Source organism: Schistocerca americana, unplaced genomic scaffold (assembly GCF_021461395.2).
Source record: "Schistocerca americana isolate TAMUIC-IGC-003095 unplaced genomic scaffold, iqSchAmer2.1 HiC_scaffold_15, whole genome shotgun sequence".
In the NCBI taxonomy this organism is placed as follows: Eukaryota; Metazoa; Arthropoda; class Insecta; order Orthoptera; family Acrididae; genus Schistocerca; species Schistocerca americana.
This window is the reverse complement of record NW_025725583.1, coordinates 1,947,882-1,973,296: the sequence shown is the minus strand read 5'-3', so window position 1 is coordinate 1,973,296 and position 25,415 is coordinate 1,947,882. Positions and strand designations below refer to the sequence as shown.

General features: G+C 45.4%; 2 protein-coding genes across 2 annotated transcripts; one reads left to right on the top strand and one right to left on the bottom strand.

Annotated features, from left to right (window-relative positions):
- Positions 1-7,798: 7,798 nt before the first annotated feature.
- LOC124569460 (proline-rich receptor-like protein kinase PERK8) lies at positions 7,799-14,541 on the bottom strand. The gene is made up of 2 exons (XM_047131070.1): positions 13,899-14,541; positions 7,799-7,926 (listed from the first exon to the last, which is right to left on the bottom strand). The coding sequence occupies exons 1-2, from the start codon at positions 14,539-14,541 to the stop codon at positions 7,799-7,801; spliced, it is 771 nt and encodes a 256-aa protein (XP_046987026.1).
- Positions 14,542-15,773: 1,232 nt separating this feature from the next.
- On the top strand, positions 15,774-24,950 carry LOC124569459 (proline-rich receptor-like protein kinase PERK8). The gene is made up of 2 exons (XM_047131069.1): positions 15,774-16,441; positions 24,812-24,950. The coding sequence occupies exons 1-2, from the start codon at positions 15,774-15,776 to the stop codon at positions 24,948-24,950; spliced, it is 807 nt and encodes a 268-aa protein (XP_046987025.1).
- Positions 24,951-25,415: the final 465 nt, after the last annotated feature.

Genomic DNA, 25,415 nt, shown 5'->3' with positions numbered 1-25,415 from the left:
CATACCAGACAAGTGTAACCCCAAAAGTTTGCAAGCTAGAGTAATTATGGTGTACGCGTATATGGAGACAGTGTTTGTGCAGCAATTGCCGACATAGTGTAACTGAGGCGGAATAAGGGGAACCAGTCTGCATTCGCTGAGGCAGATGGAAAATCATCTTAAAAACCCATCCACAGACTGGTTGACACACCGAGCCTTGAGACTAATCCACCAGGTGGATTTGTGCCAGGGACCGGCATGCCTTCCCACCATGAAAGCAGTGTTTTAAGACCGCATGGCTAACCGGGCCAGCTTCATTGCTGTTTAGTGTTAACACAGTGCAATCTGTAGCAGTACAATTTTAAGATTAACCATTACGTGTGGATGTAACAATGTGAGTGGCAGGATTTGCACTGTGTATGTAAACTAGTGTTGGCACTGCTACAAGTGCAGCAGGAACAGTCCATAGGGACAGAATATGTTGAAAATGCAGCAAGTATATTGGAAAGAGCTAGTAACCAATGAATTAAATTACTTCTGTTTCATGTCAAAGACTTTATCTGCGTCATTTTTTTCCATTCGTGCACACAGTTCTCTACTTCTCCCCCCCCCCCTAATACTGTGGAAGTCAATTGGCTATGAGCTATTGGCACAGTCCCCTCTGTAGTATAACATACATGCAGTAATAGTTGTAGTAGTAGTAGTAGTAGTAATTGTAGTAGCAGTACTTCTAATCATCCTTCAGTCAAAAAGTGGAACCAGTTTTATATGCTGATGTTACATTTGTCATTAACTTTTGTGCACCAAACTATACTACAACCAGCTCATTTTGGAAGGAACATTTACAACACATTTTATGAGTGATTGTCTACAGCTGTTAAATATTTGGAACAAAAGCATGTTTGTGCCGTCAGCTTTACAATGGTATGTTTATTCTCTATGGGTTTCAGCTATTGCAGTTATATTTACAGAAGGATAAAGTGTACATCAAGGGATCAAAGATACGTTTTCCGCAACTATTACCCAAGTAAATGTAGAACAAACATACGTCTCATAACAGTCTGTCTGAACACAGTCCATATAAATCTGCTGTAACTTGACGTAGTTACATTACTGTAATATATTAGACTATTGGACATGTTATCTCGTTACAATTTAAGATCACAAAAAAACATAATTCTTTTTCGTGGATATTCCACTACTTTCAGGGTTAGTATGACCCTAAATGGGCAGGCCTTCTAGTAGGAGCTATCCAAACATTTCTTTGAAACAACTGAAGGAATTGTAGAAAAATTAAATCAGGATGATCAGACATTGATTAAAGCCTCCACCTGTCATCCATACATCATTTGTACCTTATTGAAAATAAATTATTTCGTAATGAAAAGTCTAGTGCTGCTCTGTTTATTCATTTAGCACACTCTGTATGCACACTGTCAACTGGCATCATGACAATGTCGACAGTATTTAGCTTCCATTTTATTTCTGCAATTTCCCATTTGCCTGCCTGAAAAACTGATCAAAATCCCTCCATAATGTGTGAGGCGTTGAGCTCAGAGAGAGGATAAGGTGGTATTGATACTGATTCAACAGATTTGTATAAAGTGTGAATGTGTCTGTCTAAAATGCACATACTTAGGTTAATTTTTAATAGACAACAGCAATGTATCATCTAAGTAATTCTTCACTTTACTGAATGTGTTGCTTAACAGGTTCCTTGTAACAGCCTAAAAGTCAACTTTAGTAATTTCCTTCATTTCTGTTGATAATTTATTGTAATACCTTATTACTGTACTGATCTTTTTGTCCATTCTTTCTTTGATAAAACAAAATATAAATTCAGTCTAGGTCTTGTTCCGGGGCCATGGCCAGAGTTGTTGGTGCTACAATTATCAAAGTGTCTAACTTGTATATCGGATTAATACCTAGATGGGGCACTAAATTTAATGAACTGCCAGGGTGAAAGTCATACTGTCAGAACAAATTCTAGAATTAAATTTTTGACAAGTAGTGGATGCCATGTCATGCAACATTTTCAACACAAACAGATGTTTAAACATAAATGTTCTTGAGCTCAATGGTTTCATTATGTGCTTTTGTTAAGAATGTAAGCAATAATTATTTTGTGTGTGTATTTTTAAATTTATTTTCTTGTCTACCAGTGGTACACTGATGCATTTGAAAAGTGCCACTTGAAAAGTGCTATAAGTGGTACTGTTGCTTGATTCAGTTTTAACTGGTGACTGCTAAACAAGATCCCACAGCATTTGCACTACTTACAGTAACACTTGCAGTTGGCAGAGCTTAAGGTAGTAACAGTTTCATATGTTGATGTTACATTTGTTAACACTTTATCACAAAAAATTGTACTAAAATTATGTGTTTTGAGAGATCTTTAATGTAATGTTTCGATGAAATTGCATATTTTCATAATACACAAATGTAAGCAAGAAAACCACCAAATATGACATTTTAGCCTTGCAAACACTAAGTCAACATGGCAGTTGCTTGGTTTGCTTCCATCAGCCAGTCAGTATGAGACATGTGACCCTGTCAGTAAATCACAGTACAGGACACATCACCAAGGCTGTAGTAAATGGAGATTAATCTCTAACTTTTCTTCTGCCATGCTGGTAGTATTAACTACAAAACCCATGGGCATTTGTGATCAGTAGCCTCCAGATGGTTTTATATAAAAAAAAAAGGTCTTGAGCTAGGAATTAGATGCAAGCATAATAGATAGGTGAACATGAAACACTTGTGTAACTTTTGTATCTCAGATGGGAAAAGGAACAGAAAGACAGTATAGATAGGGTACGAGAAAAGAGAACGCTAATAAATTAACGTAAACCAAATCACACAATGAAGCAGTTGTTATGCATCTTCACAGTTCCCTTCTGCAAATGTATCACAGTTTTTCAGGATCAAATGACAGTCTTTTAACTGCCACACAAAACATTATTTTATGATGATGAACATATTGTTTATTATCAGTTGTTCATGAGTTAAGTGCATAAGAGGCCAATAAGATTTCAAGGGGGAATAACAAGAAATGTGCACAAATTATTCAAGAAATGTTTCGGTAAACTACAACATGATTTTATCTGAATCTTATTACTTTGCTACATGCAAGGCACCTTAGCAGAAATGGCCATTCTGCTCTGCTGAGCATAGCAGCATTCTGATTCATGTCATGATTACATCAGTTATTTCTGCAGTCACCTAAACTATGGTGACCACAGGAGTAACATGCTTAAAACTTTTGGCATTTCTCCAAGTAAAGAAAAGCATAGTGTGTTAAATTACGTAGGCATGCTGGTCATCCAAGGAGTTCTGTTGCTGGTTTATAATATTCTCCAAAGTTGACAACTGTGCTCATACATCAACACGGATATTTACTGGGAACCCATGACACAAAAACCAGTGTGGCACACAGTATTCTGCAGTTCCATACACGTGCTATGCAGATACTGATGGTCTCAGGTGATGACGGATAAAACCTGACTGGTGTGGTGGAACATGCTCTATGTAGAGTAAACTGAATATCAGTGAAATAAACAGTTATGAATCATAAAATTTTGTAGTAGTAGTAATTCTATCCTTTTAGTTATAGGATCAAAAGAATACGTATCTCGTTCATGAATACTCATTTTCTAGTAGAAATTAGTATGGTACTGAATTTAATGCAATTAACTGTTCTTATAATCTTCCATTTCAGTGTGTCTGTGACTTACTCTGTTACTCAGCACTCATCTGTGATGTTGAAGATACCAGCACTGTAAAACATCAAGCCCTGGAGGAATTTCTCCCCCAGCCACCCCAGCCCCTCCCCTTTATGATGCTACCTGGTTTTTGGCTGTATTTATACTTATTTTTAATGTTAAAGCAGTTAATTCATGATTTTGGAGATTGATAAAGTTTTCTAACTTGGGTGAAACTTTTCCTGGTTTTTATTTTTCCTTTTGTATATTGATAGTTACTTATGCCATGATGTTATACCGCAAAAATCCGTTTTCCAATAAATTACAGTAAAAGACTATAAAACAGAACATTGTCACTTATTCTTATTTTGCAAAGTCATTTTGATATTATTAGAGACAAATGCCTACATATTTTTACTGATTTACAGTTTATATCCGTTTAAGGTATCAACTTAACGTAACTTTAGTAATATTTACTCTAACTTTACACTACTGTTAATTCCCAGCTATTTTCATAAAAAAACTACAATTTACATTTGGTAAACAGAAGCTTTAAATTCAAAATCTTATAAAACTTAAAATGAAAGTTACTTACATAGTAATTTGGTCAACAGAACTTTCTGGAAGCTCCCAGAACAATCTGAAAGGTATATACTGTGCTTGTATGGGGCCAGTTGCTTCAGACTCATTTTGAATCTGAGAGTGTGAACATGATGTGAAGGCATTGATTTCTGCAGTTAGAAAGACAATAGATCTCTTCTTATCTTTTATGTCCATACTGAGCATATTATCTTTGTGATTTTGGACAGTGTTTGTTACTGTGGATTGAATAATGTTACATGGTAATAAAATGTGAGATTATGCAAACTGATAGTTATGCTTCGAGCTTGTGATTTATGAGTCCCAGGGCCTACTGAATTATATTTATACCATGTGGTTATGAAGACCCTGTACACTGATGCCATTTGCAAGTTAAGTAAATAATTAACAATATGTGTGAGGATTCCTCTCTTGAACTATGTTAACAAACATTGCTACCAAAGTGCACTTACACTGTCATCAACTTTTAATAATTCCAATATAATTAATAAAGGGAGGATCTTTACAATATAATGCCATCAACTTCACAACAGAACATGAATTCTCCTTATAAAACAATGAAGACATCACTTGGCTCTGCATGGAACTGTTTTGCAGTGAGCAGACTTTCTTTTTAACCCATAAAAAACGTTGACAGTTTCCATTAGGTCAGTCTCATGGTATATAAATAAAATCAGTAATATTATTAGTGAACCCTATTGACCATGGGCTTAATGGGGCAGACTATGTCAACCTTCTGTGCTAAAACATCTGACAGAGCTGCTATACCATCTGGAATATAAGAGATGTAGTTACGAACAAGAGCTACACTATTGACATATTTTCAGTCACATACTTGTATCGCACATGGCTTACTCCAGCGTGAACATTATCCTCATATTAATAATTTTTATAAAACACAAGAATATTATGAAATGATGTGTAATAATGTCCTTGGGCAACAAAGCCCTCCTTTCTTCACATACTCCAGTGTAATAACCATTTGTTTAACTCTACATTTGTGTGTCTGTATTGTAATACAGAAATTACATCATAAAATTTGATGCGAGGAAGTAATTCCATACAATACCAGAGTTAATAATGTTCCATGGGCCCAAGGTGAAAGGAACTGGAAACAGTTACATATTGTCCTCTGAACTTATCAGCAGCCCTTGACTAGTTTCCTCTACATATTTTAAAAGGCAGGCAAATAAAATAGCACTATTAATGAATTTTATAATGTTATGAAAAATTATATGCTATGCTAAATGTTCATTAAGTTTTGAAGAATCTAACTATAGTCATTATCTTTTTGATGCCCTTATTATGCTCCAGATCAGACTTCATTAGTTTCAAATGAGCAGACATGCTACACATGGTCCATTATTGAATTTCTGGAGGTATATGGTACTAACTCATATCAGAAGACAACAGTATTATGAAAAGGACAGTTACTACTCACCATATAGCAGAAATGCTGCATCGCAGGTAGGGACAACAAAAAGACTGTTACACACACACACACACACACACACACACACACACACACACACACACACACACACACACACACACACACTCAAGCAAATGCGACTCACACACACATAACCACAGTCTCTGGCAGCTGGAGCCAGAGACTGTCATGTATGTGTGAGTTGCATTTGTGTGTGTGTGTTGTCTATTTTCAACAAAGGCCTTGTTAGCTGAAAGCTCGCTTCCTGACAACATGTGACTCAACATCTCTGCTATGTGGTGAGTTACAACTATCCTTTTCATAGTAGTGTCATGTTCCATCCTTGATTTTCCAGTGTTTCACATGAGAAGATGTTTATTCGGAGCTCATCACAAAAACCATTACACAAACCAATAATGCCCCCAATGGAAACAATAACTATGATTAATCACCTGGATGTGAGCTTCTTCTCCACTGATGTAAAATGATGTTTACAGTTTTTAGTGAAGGCATTAAAATGTTTTGTTTATGCAAAAAGAAAATTATAATTGGTATAAAATTATTTACAGTGCTTACAAGGCGACATAAAATCAGTGTTATCAAAAAATATGAAATCCGTGACCGATCATGATTGTCGAATAGTGATTAGAATGTCAATAGAAATAAATTGTACCTGACATTGCTCTCCTACATATTATGTTAATGGTCAGCTCACAATTTTAAGATAATTGTTTATTGCCCACATTTTATATCAGTTGCTTGACATGACATAATTTTTTGTAGGATTTAACAAGCAGACCTCGTCAGAGTGTTAAATCTATGAGAAAGGATAAAAAAGTCAGAGTTGTCACAGGAACAAGAAACAGGCAGTTATGCAAACCATTATTCGAATGAAAGCCTTTACTTGATGGTGGTTCCTTGTCGGTTTGTATACAAAACACTCTTCTTTGTGGAAAAAATTTCAAACAAAACTTTTTTGCATTTGTTTGTGATACAACGTCTTTTTCAGACTGCTGGTACATGCTGCCCTGCTACAGAAACAGATTGCTTGAAAATAGTACATTTTTATGGCAATAAAACTTAGCAATAAAATATGGTCTAAGTACCAGTACTACCAACGAAAAGCTATAGAGGCAAACAGTGAAAAGTATTTAAAACACAAATGTTATCATAGTGTGGAAGAAGTGTATGTGTTCTTTTCATATATACCTATGTGCCCATACAACTGTATTCATTGACATGTCGCCAATATTTGTCATGTCACTCAACAAAGAAGATTGTATTCTGTCCTGTTCATGCATAAAATGTACCTCCAAGGATTTGATGCATGTGTATCACAATAACTAGTTCTGAACATTACTGCCACAAGCTGCTACATAATCAATTCATGAGTTATATGTATGTTACCAGTGACATAGGAAATACAAATAAAAGATGGATATTCCATTACTTTTCCAGTTTGGCAATGTGATGAATCTTTTTAACACTTCAAACATGGTTGAATATGTGAAAATAAAAATTTTCATACAAACTAACCAGTACAACAATAAGCACAAAAACTTATGAATCCTTGCCTGCTAGAATTGTCTGAACTGAATATGTGAGTAAAGCAGAAGCCAGTCTCTTAAACTGCTCTGCCTCCATAGGTAGTAATGCCGTTGTACAGTTACAATTCTTGACTACAGTTTCACGATTCAAAATCTCCTTTAATATAGGATCCTCTCTTTGTTTTATTCCATTTTAATTTCTTCTTTTTCATTTCATGTTTTCTAATTTTGGTTACTTTTATGTCCTTCTGCCTCATTTTTGTTTCTTAAATAACATCTCTTCATGTATCCTTGTTTCTGTACTCCACATCCCCATAAATGCTACTATTGTCTTCTATTTGATGACCCTAGCTTCATTACTGTTTATTTATGTTGCTCTCTCTGAAGTGTCAAATCACTTAAAATTTTTCATAATTTGCTGTACAGTTAACATGTTCAGATTTTCTGAATTAGATTTGAGTATGCTAGGATTTTCAGGTTTGCTGTGTTTAGACATTGATCTCAGAATGCAAAATACTTTTTACTGAAGGCGTAAGTTTTTAATTTGTAATAGAGCATAGGACCAGCAACATTGGTATGAAATATTTGTATTTTTCCCTAATTCCATCATAGCAGCAATAATGAATTGAAAATGCTAATTGCCACAGAGAAATGACCATTGTTGCAACTGTGACAGATACAGGGAAAAAATAAAATAAGATAAAAAATAGGAAATATTTTTTTATTTATCAGTTACATCAAAATTTTATTACAAATTTGAAAAGATAATATTAGTCAAATTACAAATACTACCTAATCCTAGACTTTTATGGTGATATTTCTTACAGTTCCCTCTCTGTCACACTGTATACTAGTATATGCGGAAGTTAGGCAGAAGGAAGTGAAGACAAGAGTCTAACTTTCTATCAACAATAAGGCCATTAGAGAAATGGCAGAAGCTTGGATTGGGAAAGGATGCAGAGGAAATTGAGCATGCTCTTTTGAAAGGAGCCATAACGGTACCTGCCTAAAGCAACTTAGGGAAATCATGAAAAACCTAAATCTGGATGACTGGACAAGGATTTTAATCACCATTCCCCAAATTATGAGTCCATTCTGCTAATGACTGTGCCACCTCAGAAGTAATTTTATGAAAAATGAAATAATGAACTGTCTAGAAGTTATTGTACTTATAGACATGCTTAGTTTTGTAACCTTACATAGCGATTTCTCTTTCAACAATGACATTTACATGCAGGACTTCTGACTTTCTGTGGGAAACCCAATTAATGGCTACATAGCAGAAATGTTTGTCAACCATTTAGAAAAATTAAAGAAACTGAATAAAGGTATCACAAATAATATCAAATTGTGTGTAGATGACATTCCCATTATGTTCAGCTGAACGGGTGATGAAATGACAATAATTTTCATAAGTGCTGCCATCTGCATAACAATCACCCATGGGCATGAAGTGAATAACACCATAGTCCTCTTTGAAATGTAGATCTCTAAAGAGAACTAGCAACTGCATTTTGATATTTTGAGGAAGTCTACTAGTAAAGATCTGTATTCAATGTAAAATACAAAAATGCAACTCTAGGTAATTCTGGCATCTTCAGGATGCACAGGAAAGACAGTTGGAAATACTGAAATTTGGATTACAGCACACTTAAGCTGGTACACATTAGAGAAGCACAACAGGACACCTATTCCAGCACATATTAAAGACTAAGGCCACTCTTTGAAAACTGTTAACAACCTGGAAATTCTGCAGCCAACTGAAAAAAAGGAAAGCATATACACCATAGAGGAAATGAAAATGGAAATATTCATCCATAACAGAGTGAATAAACATATAATTTTGAATGAAACAATAGAATTAATGAGCCAAAAATTCAATAATCTTTGGTCAAGTTTAACGCATTTTATGGTAAATTTCTGTGTATAGACTTACAACAATGATCACCAATATACTGCCACAAACAACTTGCCTAACATAGTCTAGGAGCAATGTGAAGGTTTGCGTGCAGTTACAAAAGAAACAAATCAGACTAAGAGCAGCCGACCAGTTGCAAAGGATAAAGTAATCTTTACCTAGGTTTCAATAGATATAAATCTATCTTCTTCAGAAGACGGCCTGGGGACAATGAACATCGTAATATATATTAAGGTATGGAACATGAGTCAAGTTTTTTTTTTTTTTTTTTTTTTTCTTTATTGTATTTCAATTCCCCTATCGGGGCGGGCTGGCAGCAGCATATGCGCTGCTCTTCAGCCGAAAGACATAGAACAAAACAATAGAAGACATTTAAAAACAGCAAAGGAGAGAAGAAGGCGAACATAGATATAAAAAGGGAGAACATCATGGAAGGCAATATACAAAAAACGGGGTGACTGTAAAATGGAGATAAAAAACTGTTTAAAAGTAGCACACACAAAAAGCCACACACTGCGACGATTAAAAGAAACACAAGGCACAGTATGACTGGAGCATAAAGGTGTTGACGGCTGGCATAGCACACAGCGTAGCACTGACGGCGAACCTCAAGGCAGCACACAATTAAAATCACACCTCTTGACGCACACGAGAAAAGCACGAAACACAACACTGACGTGGCACACTGATGTTGATCAATACAGAGGATCTGCCAGGTTCAAGGAGATGAGGGAGACCTGAAGAAGGGAGGGAGGGGAAGAGATGGGGGAGGGGAAATGGGGGGCGCTTGGAAGAGGGCCAGGTAGGGAGGGATGTGGGAAGGAGAGAGGCAAGTATGGGGTGCAGGGTCTCAGGGGAGGGGGGGATGGAGGAAAATCCGCTCTGGGAGAAGGAGGAAAGAGGAGAAGGGGGCCCTGGGGAGGGGGGGGGGAACAAGGCCGGGTTATAGTTGGAAGGAAGGGTATATGTCACGGCGAAGTTCGTCATCCGGGAGGGGGAGGCGTTGGAAATTGCCCTGATGAAGGAGATGGAGGGTGTGGAGGTGGAGAGAGGGAGGGATACAGCGATAGAGGCGCGGCAACGGGCGGGGGGTGGAGAGGAAGGAGGAAACCAGAGGGTGGGGGGGATCAACCCTGCGAACAATGTAAAGGATGCGGAGATGTTGGAGGAACAAGAGGAGGTGGGGGAAGGGGATCAGTTCATACAGGAGCCGTGTGGGGGAAGGAAGGCGGATACGGAAGGCAAGGCGGAGCGCATGGCGTTCAAGGATTTGGAGAGCTTTGTAAAAGCGGGTGGGGGCGGAGATCCAGGCGACGCTGGCATAACAGAGGATAGGACGGATGAGGGATTTGTAGGTGTGGAGGATGGTAGAAGGATGCAATCCCCATGTCCGGCCGGACAGGAGTTTCAGCAGGCGGAGGCGGGAATGGGCTTTCTGCTGGATGGTCAGGAGATGAGGGGTCCAGGTGAGGTGTCGGTCAAGGGTGAGGCCAAGGTATTTCAGGGTGGGGGTGAGTTGGATAGGACGACCATAAAGGGTGAGGTAGAAATCTTGGAGGCGAAAGGAGCGAGTGGTACGGCCTATGATGATTGCCTGGGTTTTGGAGGGGTTGAGACGGAGGAGCCACTGGTTACACCAAGTGGTGAACTGGTTAAGGTGGGTTTGGAGGGTACGTTGAGACCTTTGAAGGGTAGGATAGAGAGCCAGGAAGGCGGTGTCATCAGCATATTGGAGAAGGTGAACTGGTGGGGGTGGCTTGGGCATATCAGCTGTATACAAGAGATAAAGGAGAGGGGAGAGGACAGAACCCTGGGGGACGCCAGCCGTGGGATAAAAGATACGGGAGTTGGTGTTGTGGAGGGCGACATAGGAAGGACGGTGCGAGAGGAAGGAAGCGACCAGACGGACAAAATTGATAGGCAGGGCGTAGGTTTGGAGTTTAAAGAGGAGACCGGGATGCCATACACGGTCATAGGCATTTTGGAGGTCAAGGGAAACAAAAATGGCGGAGCGACGGGAGTTGAGCTGGAGGGACAGAAGGTGAACAAGGTTGAGGAGTTGGTCATCAGCAGAGAAGGAGGGTCGGAAGCCACACTGGGTAAGGGGGAGGAGGTGGTGTTGAGCAAGGTGCCGATGGATACGGTGGGAGAGGATGGATTCAAGGACCTTACTGAAGACGGAGGTGAGGCAGATGGGACGATAGGAAGAGGCGGCAGAAGGGGGTTTGTTGGGTTTGAGGAAGAGGAGGACGCGGGAGGTCTTCCACAGGTCAGGGTAGAAGCCAGTAGAGAGGATGACATTATAGAGATGGGCGAGGACAGTTAGGAAGGAATAGGGGCTTTCTCGAAGGTGACGGTAGGTGACACAGTCGTGACCAGGGGCCGTGTTGCGTTTGGACTGGAGGAGAAGTTTAATGTCTTGTGCTGTGATGGGAGTGTTGACGTCCGAGGGGGGCAACTGCCCCAAGTACTGGAGACTAGGAGCAAGTGGAGCGACTGAGGTATCAGCACGTTCCATGACGGTGGGGAAAAGAGAATAATCAAAGTGGGGATCATCGGGGATGGAGAAGACCTCGGAAAGGTGGGAAGCGAAGTGGTTGGCCTTACTGAGGTTGTCTGGAAGGGGGCGATCGTTATGGAGAAGGGGGTAGTGGGGAGCGGAAAGGGAACCAGTAAGACGATGGAAGGCAGACCAGTACTTGGAGGAGTTGATAGGGAGGGTGGCATTGAGTCGTGTGCAGGTCTGGCGCCAGTCCCGGCGTTTCGTTGCTGTAATAAGGTTCCGTACGTGTCGCTGTATTTGCCGGTGGCGTTGGAGTGTATCCCTGTCACGAGTGCGGAGGAAGGAGCGATAGAGGCGGCGGGATTCACGGAGGAGGAGGACAGCCCGTGGAGGGAGAGTGGGACGGTGTGGGTGGATGGTTTTAATAGGAACATGGGCCTCCACGGCGTCAGTAATTACCGTCTGAAGGAAGGACGAGGCGCGGATGATGTCGTCAGGATGGCGATAGGTAAGAGGGTGGCTTTCGACCTGGGTGGAGATGGAGTCCCGGTAGGCAGCCCAGTTGGCACGGCGATAGTCATGGACGACCTTGGGAGGGGGTGCAGGTTGCGGAGCTGGAGGGGGGCGGTTTGCAGACGTCATGGTGAGAAGGACAGGGAGGTGATCGCTACCTGTGGGGTCAAGGACGGCGACAGTGATACGCCCAAGGAGGTTGGCGGAGGCAATGACAACATCGGGGGTGGTGTTACTTTCGGGTCGGGTGTGCTGGGGAATGGGAACAAGGTCACCCTGGATTGTGGAGAGGAACTGATGCCACCGCCGAAGGGCAGCAGGAGTGCGGCTATGGACGTTGAGGTCGGCGGCAATCACATAGGTGGAGAAGGTGTGATCAATGTGTGAGATGAAGTCATAAGGAAGAGGAGCAGTGGAGCGGACATAGATGGTGGCACAGGTAATGGTGAGGGAGGGGAAGAAGACGCTAAGGATAAGGTGTTCAGTGGGGTCATTGAGGAGAGGTTGTGGCCGGACGGGGATATGCTTAAGGTGGCCAATCGCGACTCCACCCTGCGCACGAGGACCAGGAGCATCAGTGCGGTGGAGGATATAGGGGGAGGAGCGGACAGAATGGTGGGGCTGGAGAAAGGTTTCATTCAGGAGGAAGGCGTCGACCTGGTGGTGGGAGAGGGTGTGCATGAGGAGGTATTTGTTGGAGCGGAAGGAGCGAATGTTCTGGAAGAGGATGCGAGACTCGTGCCGCGCCATGACGGGAAGGAGGGGGGAAGAGAGGGAAGGGAAGAGACTTAAACTAGGGTGTCGAGGCGGGTGAAGGTGAAGTGGGCTTGGTTGTGGGAGTAAGTGGCGAAGGTGTTCAGGTGGAACACAGAGCGAGCAGCAAGGGATATTTGTTGGAAGGTGTGCGGGCGCTGAAAAGGGTGAATGTTTTGGAGTACAACGGTAATGAACCGGATGATGTCCTCGGCCGTGGGGGGTGGACGGAGGGAATTGTTAGGATGGACAGGAGGATCGACGGGACGAACTGGGACTGTAAGTTCAGGGGTGGCTGGAGGGGGTTTAGCTTTACACTTGTAGGAGTATGTGGGATGGGGGCCATTGCAGGTATTACAGGAAGGAGGAGCAGCGAGGTTGGGGCAGTTCTTGAGAAAGTGGGAGGCCTTGCAATGGGGACAGGTGGGGGGGTTTTTGCAGTTGGGAGTCAGGTGGTCATTGTACATCAGGCACCGTTGGCAACGGTAGGATTGGGGAGGGGATTTGGAGGATTCAACAGGGTGGCGACGGTGGTATATCAGGGCACCCTGGGTGAGGAGATGGTCTATGGACGGGGCGGACTCGGAGAATACCCGCATGAGGTAGGTGGGACCAGAGGCATTGTGGATACGGCGAGCAGAGCGGATGTCCAAGTCCGGGTGGGAGTTCAATTCTACCAACACTTCATCCTCTGTGATCACCGGGCTGAGCTTGGTGATCACAGCGGTGTAGGTGGGGGGGCGACGGGGAGGCTGGGGCTGACGAGGAGTGGAAGCGGAAAGGAAGGGTGTCAGAGAGGCGTGGGGGCCAAACATAACTCGTGGGAGTTTTCGCAGGAGGTCTGTGTGAAATGATGGGGATGGGGACTTGATAAGGACTGAGTCCCTGCGGGGAATGAGTTGGGAGATGGGAGCACCAGGTAAGTACTTTCGTATTTCCTTGGTGAGGGTACGAGCGTCGAGGAACTTAGGATCGGGAGTGGACAGGACAAAGGTGTGGAGGGTGGGGGCCAAGGTAGGGGTGGCAGGAGGAGGGGTGGTGTCCATGGTGACGGCAGGGGGAGGGGGAGGGGGAGGTGGCGTTGATTTTTTGTGGGAAGTGGCGGGAGCAGAGTCGGTAAGGACGCGCTTTTGGGGTTTTTTGGAGACTGGAGGCTGGGAGGAGGGGAGAGGGACGGGGAGGAGAGGGAGGTGGCGGGTGGCAGATCCCTGTGGCGTAGTGGAGGCACCGGGAGAAGCAGCTGGTTCAGTGGTGGCGATGGTGGCTCGGCGCAACGTGATGCGTGCGGGAGATGCAGAAGACGAAGCGACGGGGTCGGTGAGAGAGGGGAAGCCAACCACCTGAGGGGCGGCAGCAGAGGCGGCAACAGAGGCGTATGTGAGGGCGGGGGTAGTAGTGGGAGCTGTTGAGGGTGTGGAGGCTGGAGGAAGGGTGTAGAGGTGTGGGTATACAGCAGGGGAGGAGATAGGGGGGTGGGTAAGTGGAGGAAGGGAAGGGGAGGTGGAAGGAGGGAGGCCAGAGGCGGCACTCCAGGAAGTGACTGTGGGAGAGGGGGAGGGGGAGGTGTAGATGACGGTGGAGGTGGGAGTACTCATTGCAGACGAACGGCGACGGACAGACGGACGTGCAGCAGGCGGCGTCGGCGTCGGCGTCGGCGATGGGCAGCGGCGAACAGCAGGCGGCGTCGGCGTCGGCGGCGAACAGGCGGACGAACAGCAGGCGGCGGCGGCGGCGGCGGCGGCGGCGGCAGCGGCAGCGGTTACGACGACGGCGATGGACAGCCAGCAGGCGGACGGCCGGACGAACGAACGAACGAACGAACGAACGAACAGCGACAGCAGCGGGCAGACAGACAGACACACACAATCTTCGAAGACGGAGATTCCACCCTGAGAGTAGCCCAGGCTTTGCAATCTGACGCTTTCGAAGGAGGGGATCCAACCCTCTAGATATGAGTCAAGAATAAAGTTTAACATATATTAGGAAAATATTGTATTACAAGATGTGAGAAAGATTCCTGGTACTTACAGTATTATAACAACATGAAGTGATATGTCCTTATCGTTTAGGCAAACATCTGCATAGTTACATTATACATATAAAATATAGCCCTGAAAACAGGGTTTGTCAGACAAATAAAATAGGTACATGGAAGTTGGAGGGCGCATAAGCGACTGAGTAAAATCGGCCAGCGTAGTAGCACAGCGGCCAGGGCAGGTGGCGCTCATGTCGCGAACTATGTGCCGATAGGCGTACTGAAGTAACATTTGAAACATCAATATTAAACGCGTTCTTAAATAGAGTGATAATAAATAAAATGGCAAGCATTTAACACTCCCGTTATGACATTGTGGGAGGTATAGGAACAATAACGTAGATACATACATCAAAAAGACAGGTGGCGCTTCTGCCGTGAGTTACATGCAGTGGTCTATATAGCCAGAATATAAAAGTTATATTACCATCTAGAGGGTTGGATCCCCTCCTTCGAAAGCGTCAGATTGCAAAGCCTGGGCTACTCTCAGGGTGGAATCTCCGTCTTCGAAGATTGTGTGTGTCTGTCTGTCTGCCCGCTGCTGTCGCTGTTCGTTCGTTCGTTCGTTCGTTCGTCCGTCCGTCCGCCTGCTGGCTGCCCATCGCCGTCGTCGTAACCGCTGCCGCCGCCGCCGCCGCCGCCGCCGCCGCCTGCTGTTCGTCCGCCTGTTCGCCGCCGACGCCGACGCCGACGCCGACGCCGACGCCGCCTGCTGTTCGCCGCTGCCCATCGCCGACGCCGACGCCGACGCCGTCTGCTGCACGTCCGTCTGTCCGTCGCCGTTCGTCTGCAATGAGTACTCCCACCTCCACCGTCATCTACACCTCCCCCTCCCCCTCTCCCACAGTCACTTCCTGGAGTGCCGCCTCTGGCCTCCCTCCTTCCACCTCCCCTTCCCTTCCTCCACTTACCCACCCCCCTATCTCCTCCCCTGCTGTATACCCACACCTCTACACCCTTCCTCCAGCCTCCACACCCTCAACAGCTCCCACTACTACCCCCGCCCTCACGTACGCCTCTGTTGCCGCCTCTGCTGCCGCCCCTCAGGTGGTTGGCTTCCCCTCTCTCACCGACCCCGTCGCTTCGTCTTCTGCATCTCCCGCACGCATCACGTTGCGCCGAGCCACCATCGCCACCACTGAACCAGCTGCTTCTCCCGGTGCCTCCACTACGCCACAGGGATCTGCCACCCGCCACCTCCCTCTCCTCCCCGTCCCTCTCCCCTCCTCCCAGCCTCCAGTCTCCAAAAAACCCCAAAAGCGCGTCCTTACCGACTCTGCTCCCGCCACTTCCCACAAAAAATCAACGCCACCTCCCCCTCCCCCTCCCCCTGCCGTCACCATGGACACCACCCCTCCTCCTGCCACCCCTACCTTGGCCCCCACCCTCCACACCTTTGTCCTGTCCACTCCCGATCCTAAGTTCCTCGACGCTCGTACCCTCACCAAGGAAATACGAAAGTACTTACCTGGTGCTCCCATCTCCCAACTCATTCCCCGCAGGGACTCAGTCCTTATCAAGTCCCCATCCCCATCATTTCACACAGACCTCCTGCGAAAACTCCCACGAGTTATGTTTGGCCCCCACGCCTCTCTGACACCCTTCCTTTCCGCTTCCACTCCTCGTCAGCCCCAGCCTCCCCGTCGCCCCCCCACCTACACCGCTGTGATCACCAAGCTCAGCCCGGTGATCACAGAGGATGAAGTGTTGGTAGAATTGAACTCCCACCCGGACTTGGAAATCTGCTCTGCTCGCCGTATCCACAATGCCTCTGGTCCCACCTACCTCATGTGGGTATTCTCAGAGTCCGCCCCGTCCATAGACCACCTCCTCACCCAGGGTGCCCTGATATACCACCGTCGCCACCCTGTTGAATCCTCCAAATCCCCTCCCCAATCCTACCGTTGCCAACGGTGCCTGATGTACAATGACCACCTGACTCCCAACTGCAAAAACCCCCCCACCTGTCCCCATTGCAAGGCCTCCCACTTTCTCAAGAACTGCCCCAACCTCGCTGCTCCTCCTTCCTGTAATACCTGCAATGGCCCCCATCCCACATACTCCCACAAGTGTAAAGCTAAACCCCCTCCAGCCACCCCTGAACTTACAGTCCCAGTTCGTCCCGTCGATCCTCCTGTCCATCCTAACAATTCCCTCCGTCCACCCCCCACGGCCGAGGACATCATCCGGTTCATTACCGTTGTACTCCAAAACATTCACCCTTTTCAGCGCCCGCACACCTTCCAACAAATATCCCTTGCTGCTCGCTCTGTGTTCCACCTGAACACCTTCGCCACTTACTCCCACAACCAAGCCCACTTCACCTTCACCCGCCTCGACACCCTAGTTTAAGTCTCTTCCCTTCCCTCTCTTCCCCCCCTCCTTCCCGTCATGGCGCGGCACGAGTCTCGCATCCTCTTCCAGAACATTCGCTCCTTCCGCTCCAACAAATACCTCCTCATGCACACCCTCTCCCACCACCAGGTCGACACCTTCCTCCTGAATGAAACCTTTCTCCAGCCCCACCATTCTGTCCGCTCCTCCCCCTATATCCTCCACCGCACTGATGCTCCTGGTCCTCGTGCGCAGGGTGGAGTCGCGATTGGCCACCTTAAGCATATCCCCGTCCGGCCACAACCTCTCCTCAATGACCCCACTGAACACCTTATCCTTAGCGTCTTCTTCCCCTCCCTCACCATTACCTGTGCCACCATCTATGTCCGCTCCACTGCTCCTCTTCCTTATGACTTCATCTCACACATTGATCACACCTTCTCCACCTATGTGATTGCCGCCGACCTCAACGTCCATAGCCGCACTCCCGCTGCCCTTCGGCGGTGGCATCAGTTCCTCTCCACAATCCAGGGTGACCTTGTTCCCATTCCCCAGCACAGCCGACCCGAAAGTAACACCACCCCCGATGTTGTCATTGCCTCCGCCAACCTCCTTGGGCGTATCACTGTCGCCGTCCTTGACCCCACAGGTAGCGATCACCTCCCTGTCCTTCTCACCATAACGTCTGCAAACCGCCCCCCTCCAGCTCCGCAACCTGCACCCCCTCCCAAGGTCGTCTATGACTATCGCCGTGCCAACTGGGCTGCCTACCGGGACTCCATCTCCACCCAGGTCGAAAGCCACCCTCTTACCTATCGCCATCCTGACGACATCATCCGCGCCTCGTCCTTCCTTCAGACGGTAATTACTGACGCCGTGGAGGCCCATGTTCCTACTAAAACCATCCACCCACACCGTCCCACTCTCCCTCCGCGGGCTGTCCTCCTCCTCCGTGAATCCCGCCGCCTCTATCGCTCCTTCCTCCGCACTCGTGACAGGGATACACTCCAACGCCACCGGCAAATACAGCGACACGTACGGAACCTTATTACAGCAACGAAACGCCGGGACTGGCGCCAGACCTGCACACGACTCAATGCCACCCTCCCTATCAACTCCTCCAAGTACTGGTCTGCCTTCCATCGTCTTACTGGTTCCCTTTCCGCTCCCCACTACCCCCTTCTCCATAACGATCGCCCCCTTCCAGACAACCTCAGTAAGGCCAACCACTTCGCTTCCCACCTTTCCGAGGTCTTCTCCATCCCCAATGATCCCCACTTTGATTATTCTCTTTTCCCCACCGTCATGGAACGTGCTGATACCTCAGTCGCTCCACTTGCTCCTAGTCTCCAGTACTTGGGGCAGTTGCCCCCCTCGGACGTCAACACTCCCATCACAGCACAAGACATTAAACTTCTCCTCCAGTCCAAACGCAACACGGCCCCTGGTCACGACTGTGTCACCTACCGTCACCTTCGAGAAAGCCCCTATTCCTTCCTAACTGTCCTCGCCCATCTCTATAATGTCATCCTCTCTACTGGCTTCTACCCTGACCTGTGGAAGACCTCCCGTGTCCTCCTCTTCCTCAAACCCAACAAACCCCCTTCTGCCGCCTCTTCCTATCATCCCATCTGCCTCACCTCCGTCTTCAGTAAGGTCCTTGAATCCATCCTCTCCCACCGTATCCATCGGCACCTTGCTCAACACCACCTCCTCCCCCTTACCCAGTGTGGCTTCCGACCCTCCTTCTCTGCTGATGACCAACTCCTCAACCTTGTTCACCTTCTGTCCCTCCAGCTCAACTCCCGTCGCTCCGCCATTTTTGTTTCCCTTGACCTCCAAAATGCCTATGACCGTGTATGGCATCCCGGTCTCCTCTTTAAACTCCAAACCTACGCCCTGCCTATCAATTTTGTCCGTCTGGTCGCTTCCTTCCTCTCACACCGTCCTTCCTATGTCGCCCTCCACAACACCAACTCCCGTATCTTTTATCCCACGGCTGGCGTCCCCCAGGGTTCTGTCCTCTCCCCTCTCCTTTATCTCTTGTATACAGCTGATATGCCCAAGCCACCCCCACCAGTTCACCTTCTCCAATATGCTGATGACACCGCCTTCCTGGCTCTCTATCCTACCCTTCAAAGGTCTCAACGTACCCTCCAAACCCACCTTAACCAGTTCACCACTTGGTGTAACCAGTGGCTCCTCCGTCTCAACCCCTCCAAAACCCAGGCAATCATCATAGGCCGTACCACTCGCTCCTTTCGCCTCCAAGATTTCTACCTCACCCTTTATGGTCGTCCTATCCAACTCACCCCCACCCTGAAATACCTTGGCCTCACCCTTGACCGACACCTCACCTGGACCCCTCATCTCCTGACCATCCAGCAGAAAGCCCATTCCCGCCTCCGCCTGCTGAAACTCCTGTCCGGCCGGACATGGGGATTGCATCCTTCTACCATCCTCCACACCTACAAATCCCTCATCCGTCCTATCCTCTGTTATGCCAGCGTCGCCTGGATCTCCGCCCCCACCCGCTTTTACAAGGCTCTCCAAATCCTTGAACGCCATGCGCTCCGCCTTGCCTTCCGTATCCGCCTTCCTTCCCCCACACGGCTCCTGTATGAACTGATCCCCTTCCCCCACCTCCTCTTGTTCCTCCAACATCTCCGCATCCTTTACATTGTTCGCAGGGTTGATCCCCCCCACCCTCTGGTTTCCTCCTTCCTCTCCACCCCCCGCCCGTTGCCGCGCCTCTATCGCTGTATCCCTCCCTCTCTCCACCTCCACACCCTCCATCTCCTTCATCAGGGCAATTTCCAACGCCTCCCCCTCCCGGATGACGAACTTCGCCGTGACATATACCCTTCCTTCCAACTATAACCCGGCCTTGTTCCCCCCCCCCTCCCCAGGGCCCCCTTCTCCTCTTTCCTCCTTCTCCCAGAGCGGATTTTCCTCCATCCCCCCCTCCCCTGAGACCCTGCACCCCATACTTGCCTCTCTCCTTCCCACATCCCTCCCTACCTGGCCCTCTTCCGAGCGCCCCCCATTTCCCCTCCCCCATCTCTTCCCCTCCCTCCCTTCTTCAGGTCTCCCTCATCTCCTTGAACCTGGCAGATCCTCTGTATTGATCAACATCAGTGTGCCACGTCAGTGTTGTGTTTCGTGCTTTTCTCGTGTGCGTCAAGAGGTGTGATTTTAATTGTGTGCTGCCTTGAGGTTCGCCGTCAGTGCTACGCTGTGTGCTATGCCAGCCGTCAACACCTTTATGCTCCAGTCATACTGTGCCTTGTGTTTCTTTTAATCGTCGCAGTGTGTGGCTTTTTGTGTGTGCTACTTTTAAACAGTTTTTTATCTCCATTTTACAGTCACCCCGTTTTTTTTTTGTATATTGCCTTCCATGATGTTCTCCCTTTTTATATCTATGTTCGCCTTCTTCTCTCCTTTGCTGTTTTTAAATGTCTTCTATTGTTTTGTTCTATGTCTTTCGGCTGAAGAGCAGCGCATATGCTGCTGCCAGCCCGCCCCGATAGGGGAATTGAAATACAATAAAGAAAAAAAAAAAAAAAAAAAAAAGTTATATTACCATATTAGTGAAGCACATAGAACGTATATAAGTCAACACAGTAAGAACAATCAGTAATGGCTTTTAAGAAAATTACGAGACCTGGTCCACAATCCAGTTACTACGTGATATAGAATAAGAGAAAATTACATGAGGGCCGCTGTAGTGGCAGCCATACATCGTGAGAAGAACACATTATATAAACGGTAGTAAACTGAAAGATTTGAAAGTGCATTATAGCTTCCTGAGGAAATAGACTACTGAGGTTACTAGCATTAATGTTATATATTAAACAGTACGGGTTTAAAGCCTTCGAAAAATTGTTTACAGGCAAGGTTCAACTGATCATTCAGTATATTGCCGTCTTTGAGCTCTAGATGTTTAAAAATAAATAGCTCTTCCCACAGATCTAGTCTCCGTCCTTTGACCTGTCTATGTAGGATAACCGTGTCTTCTAACTGTTTAGGCGTATGGCCGGTTATCAAGAGGTGTTCAGCAAAGGTAGAGTTGCGAATATTCGTTCCTTTTTTACCTAAAAGATGTTCTTTATATCGTGTTTTCACAGCTCTGCCGGTTTGACCAATATAATAAGAGGGGCAGTTATTACAGGTTAGCTTGTAAATACCTGAATTAGAAAACCAATCGCTGGCAATCTCTACTGACTGTATAAGATTTCTTTTTAAACTGTTATCTGTAGAAAAGGAGATGTTACAGTTATATTTTTTATTTAGAAGATGTTTAATCCTATACGATAAGTTACCCAGGAAAGGGATGGAAATAAATTTTTTAGTTTCTGTGGTATCCGTGGGGAGACTAGACTGGTGTCCTTTGACATCGTCAGCCTTTACACAAATGTTCCGGTTGATGAAACCATAGACCTTGTAAAAGAGAATCTTCTTAAACATAAAAAATTAAGTGAAACTCAGATTGCGGAACTCATTGGTTTGCTTGAGGTCATTTTAAAATACAATTACTTCACATTTAACGGGAAAATGTATGTACAGCCAGATGGTCTAGCAATGGGTAGCCCCCTCGCCGGTATTCTAGCAGAGGTTTTCATTAACGCCCTGGAAACAACGTTCTTCAATTCAAGTTCCGAATTACGCCACAAAATCCGCTATTATGCACGGTATGTTGATGATATTTTCATTGCTTTTGATGGCGCTGATCATGAGTTAGAGCATCTCTGACACTTTCAACGGTTTACATGAAAAAATTTCCTTCACAAAAGAACTTCAAAACGATAAACGTGAACTTAATTTTCTCGATTTAACAATTTCTATAGAAGATAATTCCTTTCATTTTAATATCTTCCGCAAGGAAACATATTCAGATAATGTCATTCCTGCTGACTCAACCCATCCAAAAGCTCATAAATTGGCATTTTTTCATTCCGCCATTCACCGAATGGTAACCACTCCTTTATCACCTACGGATCAAAAAAAGGAATTGAATGTCATCAAAGCGATTGCGGTTAATAATGGGTATAACCAGAATATGATCGATTACCTGCTCAATAAGAAAATCTCCCAAAAATGTTCGACTTTGAGAAATAATCTCCCCACGGATACCACAGAAACTAAAAAATTTATTTCCATCCCTTTCCTGGGTAACTTATCGTATAGGATTAAACATCTTCTAAATAAAAAATATAATTGTAACGTCTCCTTTTCTACAGATAACAGTTTAAAAAGAAATCTTATACAGTCAGTAGAGATTGCCAGCGATTGGTTTTCTAATTCAGGTATTTACAAGCTAACCTGTAATAACTGCCCCTCTTATTATATTGGTCAAACCGGCAGAGCTGTGAAAACACGATATAAAGAACATCTTTTAGGTAAAAAAGGAACGAATATTCGCAACTCTACCTTTGCTGAACACCTCTTGATAACCGGCCATACGCCTAAACAGTTAGAAGACACGGTTATCCTACATAGACAGGTCAAAGGACGGAGACTAGATCTGTGGGAAGAGCTATTTATTTTTAAACATCTAGAGCTCAAAGACGGCAATATACTGAATGATCAGTTGAACCTTGCCTGTAAACAATTTTTCGAAGGCTTTAAACCCGTACTGTTTAATATATAACATTAATGCTAGTAACCTCAGTAGTCTATTTCCTCAGGAAGCTATAATGCACTTTCAAATCTTTCAGTTTACTACCGTTTATATAATGTGTTCTTCTCACGATGTATGGCTGCCACTACAACGGCCCTCATGTAATTTTCTCTTATTCTATATCACGTAGTAACTGGATTGTGGACCAGGTCTCGTAATTTTCTTAAAAGCCATTACTGATTGTTCTTACTGTGTTGACTTATATACGTTCTATGTGCTTCACTAATATGGTAATATAACTTTTTTTTTTCTCTTTATTGTATTTCAATTCCCCATCGGGGCAGGCTGGCAGCAGCATATGCGCTGCTCTTCAGCCGAAAGACATAGAACAAAACAATAGAAGACATTTAAAAACAGCAAAGGAGAGAAGAAGGCGAACATAGATATAAAAAAGGGAGAACATCATGGAAGGCAATATACAAAATAACGGGGTGACTGTAAAATGGAGATAAAAAACTGTTTAAAAGTAGCACACACAAAAAGCCACACACTGCGACGATTAAAAGACCACAAGGCACAGTATGACTGGAGCATAAAGGTGTTGACGGATGGCAGAGCACACAACGTAACACTGACGGCGAACCTCAAGGCAGTACACAATTAAAATCACACCTCTTGACGCACACGGGAAACAGCACGAAACACAACACTGACGTGGCACACTGATGATGATCAATACAGAGGATCTGCCAGGTTCAAGGAGATGAGGGAGACCTGAAGAAGGGAGGGAGGGGAAGAGATGGGGGAGGGGAATGGGGGGCGCTCAGAAGAGGGCCAGGTAGGGAGGGATGTCGGAAGGAGAGAGGCAAGTGGGGGGTGCAGGGTCTCAGGGGAGGGGGGGATGGAGGAAAATCCGCTCTGGGAGAAGGAGGAAAGAGGAGAAGGGTGCCCTGGGGAGGGGGGGGGGAACAAGGCCGGGTTATAGTTGGAAGGAGGGGTATATGTCACGGCGAAGTTCGTCATCCGGGAGGGGGAGGCGTTGGAAATTGCCCTGATGAAGGAGATGGAGGGTGTGGAGGTGGAGAGAGGGAGGGATACAGCGATAGAGGCGCGGCAACGGGCGGGGGGTGGAGAGGAAGGAGGAAACCAGAGGGTGGGGGGGGATCAACCCTGCGAACAATGTAAAGGATGCGGAGATGTTGGGGGAACAATAATATAACTTTTATATTCTGGCTATATAGACCACTGCATGTAACTCATGGCGGAAGCGCCGCCTGTCTTTTTGATGTATGTATCTACGTTATTGTTCCTATACCTCCCACAATGTCATAACGGGAGTGTTAAATGCTTGCCATTTTATTTATTATCACTCTATTTAAGAACGCATTTAATATTGATGTTTCAAATGTTACTTCAGTACGCCTATCGGCACATAGTTCGCGACATGAGCGCCACCTGCCCTGGCCGCTTTGCTACTACGCTGGCCGATTTTACTCAGTCGCTTATGCGCCCTCCAACTTCCATGAACCTATTTTATTTGTCTGACAAACCCTGTTTTCAGGGCTATATTTTATATGATTAATGTAACTATGCAGATGTTTGCCTAAACGATAAGGACATATCACTTCATGTTGTTATAATACTGTAAGTACCAGGAATCTTTCTCACATCTTGTAATACAATATTTTCCTAATATATGTTAAACTTTATTCTTGACTCATGTTCCATACCTTAATATATATTACGATGTTCATTGTCCCCAGGCCGTCTTCTGAAGAAGATAGATTTATATCTATTGAAACCTAGGTAAAGATTACTTTATCCTTTGCAGCTGGTCGGCTGCTCTTAGTCTGATTACGTGGAACCGTTGCTGTAGCGCAGCTATGTTTAAAATACTGAAAAGAAACAAACCTCTCCCCGAAGTAAAATTCATAAAATTCACCAATAAGTTGGTCAGCACATATAGTGATGTGATAAAGAATTTTCAAGCTAAGCAGTTATCCTGTGGACCATAATTGTTAGTAAGACTTATGATCTACTTAAATGTTCATTCACTTAAAACTGAGGTTTACCACAGAGCTCATTTGCATTCCTGGATAGAAAGTAAGTTTATAATATGTAACTATATCCTCATTTGATCAGTACAATCACATGTTATAATTCCTGTTACAAATCACTGTTGACAACACATTCTAGTCATAATAAAATAAGTACCTATCTGCATTAAAGCATATTATTATCAACAAGCACAAAGGAATCATGAAATAGTCAGACACTGCAAAGTGACTGCTACATTAATGGATGGGGTCCAGCCATCCAGGAGTGAAGTATGTAAGCAGACAAAGAAATTTATGTAACAGAATATGCAGAATGTTTCCTTACTTACCATACATGTATTCTTGCTTATACAGTGAATTACACTGGGGTTTTCATAATGCTGCAAAATGAAATGCCTAGTCATAAAATGTAAAACACTTCAA